The following is a 15,577-nucleotide window of genomic DNA, read 5'->3' on the forward strand; positions in this document are numbered from 1 at the left end:
AATAAACTCAAACTTTCAGTTCCTAATAATTTCTTACTTCTCAAAAGTATTTTTTAGTTTCTTAGGGATGGATAGAGTTGGCTACATCCAGTAAGTGGCTGATCCCGCTATTTGAATATTTGAAAAATTAAAAAATTTACAATATTGCCATTTGCTCCATTATATTTACAACAATACCATTATCTTCAAGTCCATAATGGACAGGTGTATAACTTGAGCACCCTACTTGAAATGACCAATGACAATTCTGAACTGAAATTATTTCTAGGCTCCATTCTTAAGGTAATTCTTGAACAAGCACTTGGGGCATGATATCAAACAACAAATAGATAAAAGAAGAAAAAGTCTTTTTCAAAAAAAAAAAAAAAAAGCAGAAGAGAACAAGGAAAAGGAGAAAAAGAGAAAATTAAAGAGACTCAGAAAGGAAGAGGACCTCACAACACTGTTCTGCACAGCTCTTCTTATAATGCAATTTTCTTCCTTTTCTTCTCTTCATCTATGACTTAAATTTAAATGGACTCTAACTCAAAATCAGAACACAAGATCCGGTACTATAAAACTTTTGTAAGAAAACCAAAGGAGAAAATGATTAGAATAATAAGAAAAGAAACAGAGCACTAGTACATTGTCAATGTCATCTACTACGAAGCAGCCAACCTCTGCAAAAGTTCACAGAAAGCTGTAATCCAAAAAGGAAACTGAGACAGTCAGAAACAGATAGTAAACAGCATTCCTCTCAAAGACTTAACTCCAAAAAAAAGACTAACTTATAAATTGACTTAGAGGGGGCAGATATGTTGAGCTAAAATAGAAAAGCAACTAACGATCTCTCTTTTAACTTCTATTTACTGAGAAATTGAGCACATAACTACTTATAATAAACGACATAACTAACTTACAATAGTAAACAGCACCCTCAAAGACTTGACTTCAAAAACAAGACTAATTTATAGTTTTGACTTAGAGGAGGCTGTTATGTTGAGCTAAAATAGAAAAGCTACTAATGAGCTCTTTTTTAACTTCAGTTCACTGAGAAATTGAGCACATAACTACTTATAATAAACGACATAACTAACTTACAATAGTAACCCTCAAAGACTTGACTCCAAAAACAAGAATAACTTATAGTTAGACTTAGAGGGGCTGTTATGTTGAGCTAAAATAGGAAAGCTACTAATGATCTCTCTTTTAACTTCTAATCACTGAGAAACTGAGCACATAACTACTTACTAAATATATATATATATATATTTTTTTCATAACCACTTCTTAAATATATATACTACACGACATAACTGAATTACAACTCTCAAAGTCCCAATCCTTCTATATCTCAAATAGAAGCAAGCAGGACAGAGCCATGGAAGCGTACAAGTAGCCATTGAGCCCTTCCTGCAGACTTTGAGTTTTCTTTATTAGTATTGTATAAGATTGGGCCCTCCTGCTATGAGGTCCACATGGAAATTTCTGGGATTTGATAATTTTCTTTTCTACAAGTCAATTTCTCATTATGGAGGTCCACTGGCTTTCCCATATATGGCAAGTTTGCCAAAGCATTGACAGCTATGGCATAACCCTGTGAGATGAGTATATGTCAGAGGATGGGGCAGATTGTCTATACTCAGTTGTTGCTTATCTCTGAATCCAATAAAAGCTATAGCTCACAGGAAGTATTTTTTTAATCTCAAAATTTCCCTAGTTTTTTTCCTGAATTCTGTAATGATATTCCATCTTTAGTAACCAAAACTCTTTAGTCAGGTTTAGCAACATCCAGAACCTTGCACCATGTTTAAGAGTCAAAATAAATGTAGAAACACAAGGCTCACCATGTAATATGGTGATTTTAAGTGCAAAACATCACTGTTACTCACAAAACAATCTTGAAGAGGCTCAAATGGCAAAAAGCATGAACAGAAAATGGCAAAAAAAAAATAAAACAATTGTACATAAAACTGGTTGAAAAGATGATAAGATAAATTATCCAACTGATATCATCAACACAGAACTAGTATAACAATTAGGAGGCTAATGAAATTCCTGACTTGTCTAGAGCGTTTCCACAAAGCTATGCAAAAATGACAAAAAGCGTGCAATTCTCACAGAAATTTTAAATTTTAAACTAGATAAATTTGTGACATTTTTTTCATAATTGTGATATAAATAATGCATGGGCCTGGAAAAATGTCCCATGTGAATGAGAAACCGTTAACAAAAAAAATATAATAGTAATTTACATAAATAAAAAAGCCACAAATATATACTCAAAATAAAAGAAGCATACTGAAGATCAGAAACTCACCGAATAACATTCACACGTATAGACGAAGAACCCGCCGGCGTACTGAATGCAGATGCTTCAAATACTCCAAACACGGGAACACCATATCCCTGTTTGAACATCAAACCCAGTAGTCTTTTCAATTTAGATTCCTGGCCACCCTTTACGTGGGCATTGTACATGACAAGAATGTCTTCTTGGTAGGGCAGAACCTGGAGCTGATCTTCTCACCAAGAACATCTTCCGTTTCCTCAAACCCATCCTGACAACCCCATACATGACTATTTTACAATGATATATTGAACGACACAATCTCCAGCCTGCACACTCATCTTATGAGCTTGTCTAGGGCATTACACCGAAAATAGCAATCGATAATTGCACGCATTACATTCAATGTGACAGAAGAGGTATCCCTCTCCAATGCTTTTTCTATGTTATTTTCCATTTGTTCCACCAAATCCTCTTGTGCATAAATCCCAATGAGAATAACATTCAACCAAATCCGATTTTATTAAAATATAAATAATAAAACCTTGGTTCTATTCTATTTTCTTTTTCTTAAATTTTTTGCAGCGGTAACTAGGACTTTGGCAGCTGAACCGTCTTACGTGTCACACAAATATTAAGCCACGTTTATCGGGCCCCCTCACATTACGGCTCCTTCCGTCATCCGGAAGACCCACAAAACCTGACACGAAGCCCGCATTTCTTCCTCACCTCGCATACTACCAAACGCCCCCAAAAAATCCTAGCAAGAAGAAGCGAAATTCAGTCCGGACTCCCAACGTTGTCGACTTGGAGGTTCGGATGACGATCTTTCGCTTCGTTATACTATTTGTGCATGAAACACACTTTATTATTGTCAACTACTGAGTTTTGCTCGTGGGAGGACATGTGATTGGTTGCTTATGAGTAGACGTTAGTTTACTTGTTTACCTGAGCTTTTTCAATTTCAATCTTCTAGATTGAAGTTTAAGGGGCTTTGGTAGTGTACTGAAATGTTCTCCGATATGTTTGTAATTCGATGCGAATTGATTGATTTAAAGCCTCTTGGTGCAGATAGGAAGCCGGTAGATTGTCCTTAAGTGGTGTCAAGCTCCTTTTCGTCTCTTTGCGATGTTTTAGGTCCCCCCCCTTTTTTTTTTTTTCTTTGTGTGACCTACGGAGAAAAATCAACTTGTATTTTCTGTCATTTTGGGCTAAACATGTTTGCTTCATCAGAAATTTTACGCGGTCTTGTGATTTACTGGTATTCCTTTACTTGCCTACATTGCCGCTGTAGTGTAAACTGTAATTAACTTCTGTGGTGACCGTGTCAAGGTAGTACTCGGGAGATGCTACAACAGGAAGTTCTGGTGGGTAGAAGTCCGGCAGAGGATATATTATACAGCCACAAGTCTAGGTAAACTTGATTTTGCTTTAACCTAGTTGGTGATGTTTGATCAATATTATGTGAACCTCAGGTTGGGATCTTAGCTTGTTGTATTGATAAGTATCCGCAGCTAGTTTGCCAATTTATAGTTCGGTTTAATGAGTATTCCATGAAAACTATGTGGAACGTACATAATTTGAAACATTTGGGTAGTTTCAATGTGTTTTATGAGTATTGGATGATTTAATAAACTTATATTTTGATGAATTTCTTATGTTTCCCAAAAAAAATTCACTTATTTCCTAGGGGATTTCCATGTTTATCCTTGTATCATGTCGTTTCCATTTTCCAATTACTATGAAGAAAGTGGTTTGCCTTGCCTAACATAAGGCACGATTATTATTGCAAATCAATTAAAAGGTAAAGAATGGAAATTTTCCAGATAGTTGTATTCACTTGTTTTATGAACATAGAAATGAGTGTTTAAATTAGATTACTGGAACAACCAATACCCCTGTTTGTAACTACGCTATCAAAGGTTCCTCTACCAAGGAATCATCAATCTCTAGACGACTTTTAGGCAATAATATGGTTGCTATTCTGGGGCTGTTGATTTTCTTGGCTGCTGTAGGTTGGTTATGTCAATGCAGCCCTTGAGGTTTACGCATTTCCATTATTTCATGAACCTATTGGTATTGTAACTTAAGCTGAGGTGCTTCATATCTTAAATCTTACTCTTGCTCTAGGATGATAATTGTATTTTGATTTTAATGTTTATATTTCCTCACTTTGTCTATAGATCAGGTTTGCATACTTGTGACTTCATAAACAGGTGGGATCTACTGCTGTTAGGTTCCAAACGTTATACTGAAGCAACAATTATTTCTTGAATATGTTTCGGTGTACAATGATGAGTATGTGACAGCTCATCAATGCCTAAATTAGACCATGGGTTATGCAATGAGTAGATTTGAAGTGGATTCCGAAATGCATGATGAAGAAACTGCCATGGATGGGACTAGTTCTAGTGAAAGAAACCAAGAACAGTCTGTTGCACTTGATCATGAAATTTCTCATTTGACTAAGTTTAGATCATCACCTGGTGAGATGATACAAAGGGTCATATCCACGAAGTCAAACAGGCCTATCTCTACTGTTAAAATGTTATCTGCTAGAGAGGCCAACTGCTCTGGGAAGGGAAGGTTCTCTTCACAGGATTGTTGCCATGTCCTTAGTCGATATTTGCCTGCTAATGGCCCATGGCATGTGGATGGGATGAATAGCAGAGCATACGTCTCGCAATTCTCTGCTGATGGAACACTTCTTGTGGCTGGTTTTCAGGTATCACCTTGATCACTTCAATCTGGAATAAAATGTATCAAGAACTGCAGATAGAGTAGAAAACTGAATTTTGAGGTTCTTTCTTTCTGACCATTCAATATTTCTGTTGCTGTTTATGTAAATTAGTCTAGCAATGTCAGGATATATAATGTTGAAAAGGGGTATAAAGTTCAGAAAGACATTCATGCCAGGAGTTTGAGGTGGACTATTACTGATACATGTCTATCTCCAGATCAGCAGTATCTAGTAAGTTTCAGCACTTTTGAATTGAATATCAGTGCAACGCTTGTCCATTTGCTGAATGCTGAAGCCTGTCTCTTAGCACACTGCTCCATTCATTAATAATATAAACTGAACTTTGAAAGGGTGGACTACATGATGTGCAAAAATCACCTCCAATTGTGGCAAAATGAAGCTCTCTTTTTGAAGATTACAAAGAAACCCAAACACTATCCAATCCTAAATGATCATAGAACCTATTTGTGGGATTACTTTTCATAGCTTATTACTTGAGGATTATTCTGTAGGCAAGAGGTAACATTAGGAAATAAAATAGCACTCTTTTCTTTTCAACCTGTCGATTAAGTAAAGGTTTTGAATCACACAGAAGACATTAGTTAAGCATCTTGAGCAAAATCACAGTATAAAGTTTTCTTTTCAACCTATCAATTAAGTATAGGTTTTGAATAACTGGAAAAACTGTAGATATGGTTCTTGAGCAAAATCATGGTACTTTTGCCCTCAATCTTGAAGATAAGTAAAAATGAAAAAAATTGGAAGTGAACATTCATATATAGAGGTACATGGGTGATACTGAAAGATGTGATTTGAATTTTCTGGAATTAACAAATTACTTGAAATGCATCTAGAAGTATTTTTATAAAAATATTTTGTTTTTATATATTGATACAGTTAGGTCCAGACTCTTGACTAGTTGTGTTATTTGGTTCTTTATAAAGTCCTTATTGTCGATACAAGTTTGTGATAGTTGGTGATTTCAAGTTAATTGAACTTGTTCTCTATTTCACTGATTGACTCTGTTGTTTGAATGCAGGTTTATACCAGTTTAACTCCTATCATTCACATTGTTAATGTGGGAAGTTCTTCAGTAGAGTCTCATGCAAATATCACTGTATGGATTCTGCCGATGTTCTCATTATATTTTACTTGTCTTTTTCTGCACATTCACTGGCTGTGAACAGGCCGATTCCTAAATTTAACAGTGCTTTCCCTTCTAAACTCAAAGTGGTATAATATTCTAATAACTAAATTGGTATAAAGCTTTTGCACATCACGAGGAGTTTTTTTTTTTAATTCTTAATTCATATAATTGGTATTTGTTATCAGTTAGACAGCACTCTTGGTGGTAAGAAGTTTTCTCAGTCTTTTCTTATCCTTTGCTAACTACTTGTTCTCTCTCTGTACTTACCTCTTCTATAGCATACAAAACAATGGAATTACAGTCCCAGGTAGATATGTATCGATTGATTGATATATTTCAAACAGCGAATTTCCTCCACTTCACCCTCTTTCAAACTAAATCTAGGAGAATTTCCATGGTTTGCATTCCCATTTTTTCATTCTGAAGCAATCAGTTTTTAGTGAGTAGTATTTCTTCTTACATGGTATCAATGAAATGTACTAAAATCAGAACCTGGAAGGCTGAAAGAAGTTTGTGGTATAAAAATGAGAGAGTTAATGGGTGAAAGCATCTACTAACCTAGTATGAATTTGTGAAAACAAATATTTGAAGCGTCTTTAGAAGTATGTGAAAGTAAGAGAAATTTTTTTGACTGCTTATGCAATGATAATAGAAGAAAGCATAAGAAGCATAAGAAAGAAGCCCTTATCAACCAACTCACACAGTCTCTCTCTCTCTCTCTCTCTCTCTCTCTCTCTCACACAGACACACACATTTATACCACAAACTCACACACACACCTATACATTCTCTCTTTCTCTCTGACCTACTTTATTTTCAGGAGATTCATTATGGATTGGACTTCTCAGCTGATGGCGATGAGGACTCTTTTGGGATCTTTTCTGTCAAATTCTCTACTGATGGGCGGGAGCTTGTTGCTGGAACCAATGACAGTTCTATATATGTGTATGACTTGGACGCAAATAAAGTGACCCTCCGTCTTCCAGCACATTCGGTATAAGCATTTATCTATTTATTCTAGAAAAGTTGTGGCCCCATTGAAGCAAAATGCTCCAGTAGAATAACAGAAAGAACTGTTAATATCCTAGTTTTGTTTTCCTTGCCTAGAATTATGTGAGAAATTGAAAATATCTCCTGAGTGCTCTGTGCAGGATGTTAGTTTTTTTTTCTCCTGAAAAAGATGACAATTCATTCAAGAAGGAAAGTATATATAGGATTACAAAAAGAGGTCTTTGGCCAGAAGAGCCCAAAGGAAAAAAAAATCAGCTTGTATCCATTGGAAAGGTCTCATCTATATTGTGGAGAAAGTCCACTCTTAGCTAAAGAATCTACTATAAAAATTGCACTTCTCACCCTATGCTTTGGACAGCTGAATTGTCATGACTCAAATTACAAATCTCATCATAAAAGAAAGTGAACTCCAAGATGGTCTTCATGAAGTAACCCAATAGTGTGTGCATATGATTGTTGTGTTCTTAACACCACAATGCGTGTTTCTGTTGATGATCACTGTGACAACCAGTTGTGCATGCATGTGTGCTTGCGTGCATATGTGTGTGTGTTTGTGTTTGCATTTCTTCGTATGTTCAGAAACTAAAAGTGTCTTTTGTCCTTCATCAGAATGATGTAAATACAGTTACTTTTGCTGACGAATCTGGGCATCTTATATATTCTGGGAGTGATGATAACCTTTGCAAGGTAAACTACCTCTGTACGTATTTTGTGAACTGTTAAAATGTCAGGCTTGAGGTTCCTATCTAAGCTGGTGCCATATTGTTCCATATTGTACCTGTGGAAGGTTCTTGTGAAACTTTATACTTTTTGTTCTGAAGGTGTATAGTTTCTACTTATACCTCTCTCTCTCTCTCTCTCTCTCTCTCTCTCTCTCTCTCTCTCTCTCTCTCTCTTTCTCTCTCTTTCTCTTTTCCATTTCTCGCTATGACTTTGATATATGTAAGTATCATCTATATAGAAACTTCTTTCAATGTGAATATGGAATGACAACTAGATTGTGGATCTATGTATCTAGTGGCACAATGGTCGACCATGCTTTCTTTACATAAGAAAACAGAGAGGTTCTAGACTTGAGAAAATCTTTGGAAGAAAAATATCCTATGAGTTCGTCCAAGTTATGCCAAGCCTTCCAAGTTGTACATATAGCTATTGTTTCTTTTCCACCAATGAGTTATTTTTGTTGGAAATTAGTTTGGGAAGGAAAGTCATTCAATTGGACTGGAGATCCTATCCATAATCATGTAATTAGACTAAGCAATTTTATTGATAAATTTGCAAATAAAAATTCTGTAACTTCTTCAGGTCTGGGACAGACGCTGCCTTGTTGCCAAAGGACGACCAGCAGGGATCCTCATGGGCCATTTGGAAGGCATTACATTTATTGATAGCCGTGGTGATGGCCGTTATTTTATCTCTAATAGTAAAGACCAGACTATCAAACTTTGGGACATAAGGAAAATGTCTGCTAATGCCCCTCGGTGCGAGTTGTTTCCCTTCAAGCATAGAGTCAGATACCTGTGTCAGTTGTTTTATTTCATATGGTTATGAGGAGATCTTCTTTTGCTTCTTTGTCTGCTTGTGTCCTGTAGTATTCTTCTTCTGTGAGCTTTGCAATTAAATCAACATTTTAAAGGCCAGTTCTATTCTCAAATGAACCACATCATTTTTATTCTTTATTTTTTATCTGAACAGTAGATTTCAGAGGACCCAAACATATGGTCATAAATTTTGGTTCAACTGAATGTGCATGGATTTGCTAAAGTCATCTATGAAGTTTACTTCCTGATATGTTTTAGTTCCATGACTTTGTGTTAAAAATTTAAGTGGACATTTTGTGAAATAAGTGAAGCTTATCTGATTGTACTAGCAAGCTTGAGTCTCATAAAATTGTGACTTGTGTCTAACTTCACAATGGAAGAATAGCCACGGTTTTGTGGTTCATTTTCCTTCAAATTTACTGGATTTATGTAGTTACTTAGCGATAATTTGATCTCGCTTCGTGCTTTATCTTTTTCCTATTTATGCACCTATCAAGCATAAGCAAATCTTTTGAAGTATTGTAGATAACACACTTTTGATTTTGATTTTTAGTTGTTGATTTCAGAGTTCAAATGGTGAAATTGTATGCTCAAGTCATCTTAAAACGTTCCCATAGGTGAAAATGTTTTATGTTGCATTTCGAATGGGTTCTATTGGGAAAACATCTAAACATACAGCTTTTTTCTTTTTGTTCTTTGTGAAGAGATGTTTCCATCTTTAATAGAATTAACACATCTATGTGTTAGGTAATGTGTTTTCAATTGAACATGATTTTTACTCCGTATTTCATAGTCTAATCAAGTTGTTGAATTAATTTGCAAATGCAATAAATGTCACATAAAGATGTATCTAGTAAGGAGCAAAAGCAAAAAATAAGAAAACTTCATAATTCCAAATAAGTAGAGTAAGTAATAAAAAACAAAGGGAAGCTAATCTAAGGGAGAAGCTAAGAGTAATGAAATAAATCCTAAAAAAATCAATTTACTTCTTTAAAACTAAAAGGCAACTTGTTTTTCAAAACCTAGTTTTAGGTTGTGCTCTTAGTTCATTTAGGAGATTAATGCTCTGCCAACTATATTTTTGCTGTTGCAGAATGCAGACTAGAATCTTATGGAATATTACAACAAAGGAAGGCCTTATTGTTTTTTGCTTGTTATCTCTGTTTAATGATTATATTTGTTTAGAAGCTGCGAGTGCATAGATGTGAATCAGCAATACAATGTATGATTGTATGTTATTCCCGATCAGTTCTTGATTTTACTAACTATAAAGTGCTTGTTGAGGGGACTGAATGCTACACTTATTTTCTGTGTTGGTGTAAGATTGACCTACTATTCTGCATGTTTGTGTAAGCTTGATTTAACTTCTGAAGATATAGCTGGATTTTCTGACAATACAAACTCGTCTATGCCTGCTTCGCAACCCCAGAGCATTTGCAGATTCTGACTGGGACTACAGAATGGACTACCCGTCACATGTCAGAAATATTAAACATCCTTGTGATCAATCACTGTCAACATATCGAGGTCACTCAGTGTTGAGAACTCTCATTCGCTGTTACTTCTCTCCTGCATATAGGTATGTTCCTATTCTCAATCTATATAAAGTGAAGTGGTTTCTCTGCTCCAGTATTCTTTTTCTATTTGTCTTTCCTTCTTTTTGTTCTTTTGGCGACTGCTTTCATGCCCAACTTTATGTACACCCAAAGTATGAAAAAGAAGGAGAAGGATAAACAAAACAAGCTTATATCTGCTAATTATATAGGAATTGACTTTACCATGTTGAACTGATTCGATAAAGTTGTAATTAAAAAAGTTCAAGTAAAATATGGAACAGTTTGACCTAGAGGATTTTTACAGTTCTTATATTGGTGGTTCAAAATTCTTAAATATTTGTGTTGGACACGCTCGAAGTACTGATTTTTTATATGTACTACATTGCAGCACTGGTCAAAAGTACATCTACACTGGAGCTTATGACTCAAGTGTATATATTTATGATGTCGTATGTTCTTACCTCACTTCCCTTTGCTACTATAATTTACTTGTAAGCTAGATAGATTGCAAGTACTTCCTCTAGAGCTGATTTAGTGCTTTTCATGACTTGGCGAGCCATCAGGTAAGTGGAGCCCTAGTTGCAAAGCTGGATTATCATGACTCAACAGTAAGGGATTGCAGCTGGCACCCCATCTATCCTATTCTTGTTTCCTCCTCGTGGGATGGTACAGTTGCTCGATGGGAATTTCCTGGAGATGCTAAGGCTCCTGCCTTGGCTCGAAAGAGAAGTGGGAGGAGTTATGGGGGGTATTATTGATTTGATTCTGTTTATCGCTTGTTAGAACTTTTTTTTTTGTTTTTTTATAGTAAAAACCGGTAAGTTGTAAGAACCGCAAGAGTTGAAGCATCTATTCATCATAAACCTTGAATTTGCTGATGAAAAAAATACCCCATTTTGTACAATTTCTGTTGCAGCTCTCTCAGAGAATCCGTTACCTCATCTACATGATCAAGCAAAACCAGGCAGTAGCAGGTTTTTGGATGATAAAGCTGTATTTTCTGGATAGCACGCGTGGCTCGTTCCTATCTGACGGTCATGCTATTCATATGGTTTATGTAAGTAAAACTTGTCCTCCTTGTCAACAAGAATTGTTTGAAAATCTGGTAGTATCCGTTGCCTTTTTTATTTTATTACATCTTATATTTCTATTTTGTGTATGTTTTTTAAATCTAACGTCCTATTGAGATTGTAAGAAGCTTCAGCTTGAAACCCTTTGCTAGTTGGATTTCTTCTCGAACAACAAGTGGTTATGTACAAAGAGCTTATCCAATATGAAAAACTATTTGGTGTAAAACGTTATCTCAGTTGTCCGATCAACAACTAAAATAACTGTATGTTCAACACATTAAATAATTTTTTGATGTGATTATGAAATTGAAACTGAAAGAGCTTTGGATATCTCTTAGTAACATTTCTGTTTCTAAAAATTCTCAGAATGCAGTTGACAAGATCTTAAAAAGTATATTTGAAATGGTTAAAAAGACTATAAAGATATTTTATCACTAGCTAGATTATCTGAGGTTTAGGTCGAGAGTAAACTATAAAATTCTTTAATGCAACACTACAATCTAGATATAATATATGTTACATGCTTAACCAATACAACCTAAAAGACCGGTATGTTAAGTACGGAAAATCAAGTACCTAACCCATCAATAGATCAGGGTGGACAGAACTTAACCCAGGTAGACCGGTCTGTTAAGTGCGAAAAACCAAGTACCTAACCCAAGTAGACCGGAACCACCTAGTTTCAATACTATGAACCCAAATTTGGTAATCGAAAAATGAAGATTATTGTAGTAAACTTAAATTAGATAGTAAAACATTTGAATTAAAGAAGTATTATGTAATTCTGATCAATTTTTTTGGGTATAAATTCGTTGATCTATTTACCAAAAATATGACACCCAATATGCGAAACCTGAATGAAGACTAGTTTAAACCCCAAGAAACAACAGATAATTTCAAGCAGCAGCATTTTGGTAGCATCAACAACCACGAGAAAAAGAAGAGGGTATTAATCCTATCGTAGAGAATCTATGAAACTATAACATCAGCGTCCTCTAGTGATATAGGCAATAGAGGCCGCAATAATAACAGTGGCTGAAGAAACCCAAGACCACAAACACAGTTTCTTGTGGGCATGAGAGGCAATATGCAGAGATTCACGATCCTTGCTCAAATTCTCCATCTCGATGTCCTTCGCCTTGAAAATCCTTTTAATGGCTTCCAGCTCCACCATGAAGGACCCAAGGACACCTTCCTGCTCTCCAACATCAGCAGCAGCCTGTTCACCCTCTCGCCTACCCATCATTTCAATGGTTGCACTGAGCATGGCTAGAGCCCGGTTCACAGCGAGTTCACTATCTTCAGCTCTAGTCTGCAAATTCTGAAGATCTTGTCTAGCCTCTTCTGTTTCAACATCCAATCTCTTCTGCAGATTATTCTTCTCACCCAGAGTACGAGTATATAAGTCTTGAAGAGTCAGAATGTCACCTTGCAATTGATTATTCGTTTCTTCTTGCGCTTTACATTTACCGCGCAATTGGTCCATCTCAGCTTCTAACTCTATCCTTGCTTTCTCCACTGCTGCTTTTTCTTCAACAATCTCCCTCTTTACTCTTGATAAAATATTTAATTCTTTCACAGAATCTTCCAGTTTTTTCTCGGCGAGATCCTTAGCATCTCTTATTGTATTCAAATTTCTGACCATCTCGTTTCTCACTTCCACCGATCTCTCATACTCCAACGAAAGCTGCGCCAGTGCGTCCTTATCTTTGGAAGTTCGTTCTTCCAATTTGGATAATTCTAATCGCAGACCTTTTTCTTGATGCAGCAATGACGCAAGATTTTCCTTTAAGGAATCTCGCTCACAAAGCACACAGGATAGTTCTTCGCGGTAAAAGGTTTCCCTTTCAGTAAGCTCAAGCCGTAACTCGGAGATGTTTTCCGTTAGTCGTTTGATAGTTGCGTTCAACTCATCTATCTTACCATCCTCCTCAGCCATAACTCGTTCCAGTTCTTCCTTCTCGGCATTACGGATTGCGAGTTTCTTCTTGAAATCTTCCAGCACTTTATCAAGATTGTCTTTCTCACGAATAACGCACTGGAGGGCTTCTCTCTCTGAGCTAACTTCACTTTGAAGCTGACCCACCTCTTGTCGTAGCTTTGTTAATTCAAATTCGCAGTCGGCCTTCTGTAGCTCAACATTGTGCTTCTCGCTTTTCAACTCTTTAAACTTCAACGCAAACAGCTCGAAGTAAGTGAGTACGGAACGCAGATCGTTTAAATCTTGCCCTTTATAATCAACATCAGGATTTTCTTTAAGAGCAACTCTACCAAATTCACCAAGGAACCTCTCAGTTTCTTTTCGAAGCGCCTCCAACTGAACCTCAATCTCCATTTTACCCGCCATGATAATTTCCATCTGGCCATCGAAGTCCTGACAACGGCTCGTCACTTCTTCGTTCAAACTCTGCTTCTCGGCTTCGGACGAGAGAAGTTTCTGAGTCAGCTCCTCCTTCACCTTCTCCGCAGCTGAAACCATTTCCTGCAAGGCCTTAGAGACGCAAATGCGGCTGACGCTATCCTGCACCTCGAACTCGATAGGCTGGTCTTGGAAGAGGGAGTTGCTGGATTTAAGGCTCTGTGCCAAGGCAGCGAAATGGTCCAGATCCGACTGTAGAGATTCATTTAGAGAAGTGAGTGAATCGATTTGCTGCCGAAGCTCCACGGTCTGCTTTATAAGCATGGAGTTGAGGGCTTGTAGGTTCTTCGTTTTCTCCTCGGAATCGGGGATGGATGTTTGAGAAGAAAGATTCTTCTTGGTCATTACTGGTTGCCGTAGAGACTCGACGGAGTCGGAGGGTGGTGCTGATGGGGCGACCTTCTTCTTCGCCATGGTTGTGTAAGATAGTGTGCGAGACAAATCACAGAAAGAAGAAGAGAAATGGCGGCACAAACAGATTGGGGACGGAGAGAGGCTAAAGAATCTGGTCCTCTCGAACTACTGGCTGGAGATCGAAGCGACGCTAGCCTCATCGAAACGAGAGAGAAATAGAAGCGCCGCTCAAATTCAAATGAGGCTTTCCGTCTCCTTCCAGATCGGCCGTCCATGTTGTTCATTTGGACGGCTGACAATGAGATCTATCACGACCAGAAACCCTAAGAATAGGACAACGGTAATAAATATGTCAGCGGAAAGTCTAAATTACCCCTATAAACCTTAAGGACAGAATCCTAATGTTGGTGCTTGATCGAAATATGACCGTACGATCCTAAGGGCATCGGTGTTGAGAAAATCTAGGGTTCTACGATTACGATTCAGATACCAAAAAGTCCCGGTAGAGTCAATGAAAAGATTGTATATTGACAATTAGTTGGTAAATAGATATATGTTACAACCACTCGCCCCGACACATCCTTCGCTGCTAGTGTGGTTAGTCAGTTTATGGACCATCCTCGTAAGATTCATTTGGATCGTTGCACAGATAATATTAAGTTACTTAAAAGGGTCACCCAAAAAATGGTTATTCTTTAGACCCATGATCATTTAAAAATAAAAGATTTCTCGGCTACATAGTATGTTGGGTCCAAACTTGATAAAAAAAAATTTACCACCAACTATTGTGTGTTCTTGGGAGGTAATTTGATAAGTTGGAAGAACAAAAAGTAAAAAGTTGTGGTCCTGAAGTTTAGTATAAATTCATGACTCATATGGTGATTGCATTGATGTGGGTTAGATTGGTGGTTGGAGAGTTGTCACTCTATTCGATATGTTGTGATAAAGAAAGACGTTGTCACTCCCTATGTTCGATTTGTGATCAAGTTGGAGATGTGTTTACTAAGGCCTTGGGTAAACGCTAATTTAGATATTTCTATAACAAGTTGGGACTTACGGATATATATGCTCCAACTTGAGGGGGAGAGTTAGAAAAACAGTCGAAGGATAGTTTTGATTTTTTAAATTAGATGTGATATCTATAATAGGTTTTATATTGTTCTACATGTTTAGATCCATCGCTAGTACAAGTTTCATGTAATTTGGATATGTGCATTGGGGAATATAAGGAGTAAAGTGAATATAAGTGTATAAGGGCAATGTTATAATTTTCACCTAAGTTATTAAAGAAGATGGGGATTTCTTTCCGGACATCTCCCTTCTCTCATCTCTCTCTCCTTCTTCTGCCTCTCAACTCCTCTCTCTATACTCTTCAATTTTATGCTTTGGCATTCACCAACATATATTTTCTACTTCCAACAAAGCTAAGTTACATGATTTCTCATATCATCATCAAGGCATATAATTTGA

At 36.7% G+C, this 15,577-nt stretch overlaps 2 protein-coding genes across 5 annotated transcripts; one reads left to right on the plus strand and one right to left on the minus strand.

The window, feature by feature from the left end:
- Window positions 1–3,006: 3,006 nt before the first annotated feature.
- LOC137956738 (LEC14B homolog) lies at window positions 3,007–11,396 on the plus strand. 4 transcript variants are annotated; one of them, XM_068804339.1, is made up of 11 exons: window positions 3,007–3,082; window positions 3,602–3,683; window positions 4,453–4,994; window positions 5,121–5,240; window positions 6,049–6,126; window positions 6,977–7,150; window positions 7,777–7,854; window positions 8,473–8,648; window positions 10,138–10,287; window positions 10,653–10,713; window positions 10,828–11,396. In XM_068804339.1, exons 3-11 carry the CDS (start codon window positions 4,602–4,604, stop codon window positions 11,020–11,022), a joined length of 1,425 nt encoding a protein of 474 aa, XP_068660440.1. In that variant the 5' UTR covers window positions 3,007–3,082; window positions 3,602–3,683; window positions 4,453–4,601; the 3' UTR covers window positions 11,023–11,396. The 4 variants fall into 4 exon arrangements, with proteins under 4 accessions (XP_068660440.1, XP_068660441.1, XP_068660442.1 ...); XM_068804340.1 differs by having other exon boundaries at window positions 4,458–4,994; XM_068804341.1 differs by having other exon boundaries at window positions 4,486–4,994.
- Window positions 11,397–12,177: 781 nt separating this feature from the next.
- LOC137956270 (uncharacterized) lies at window positions 12,178–14,267 on the minus strand. Its single transcript, XM_068803688.1, has one exon. The coding sequence runs from the start codon at window positions 14,165–14,167 to the stop codon at window positions 12,320–12,322; it is 1,848 nt and encodes a 615-aa protein (XP_068659789.1). The 5' UTR covers window positions 14,168–14,267; the 3' UTR covers window positions 12,178–12,319.
- Between the last annotated feature and the right edge of the window lie 1,310 nt (window positions 14,268–15,577).

This window comes from Aristolochia californica, unplaced genomic scaffold (genome assembly GCF_029961685.1).
Source record: "Aristolochia californica isolate CCGP_79_NKW_82.1479 unplaced genomic scaffold, dmAriCali1.0.hap1 SCAF_2, whole genome shotgun sequence".
NCBI lineage: Eukaryota > Viridiplantae > Streptophyta > Magnoliopsida > Piperales > Aristolochiaceae > Aristolochia > Aristolochia californica.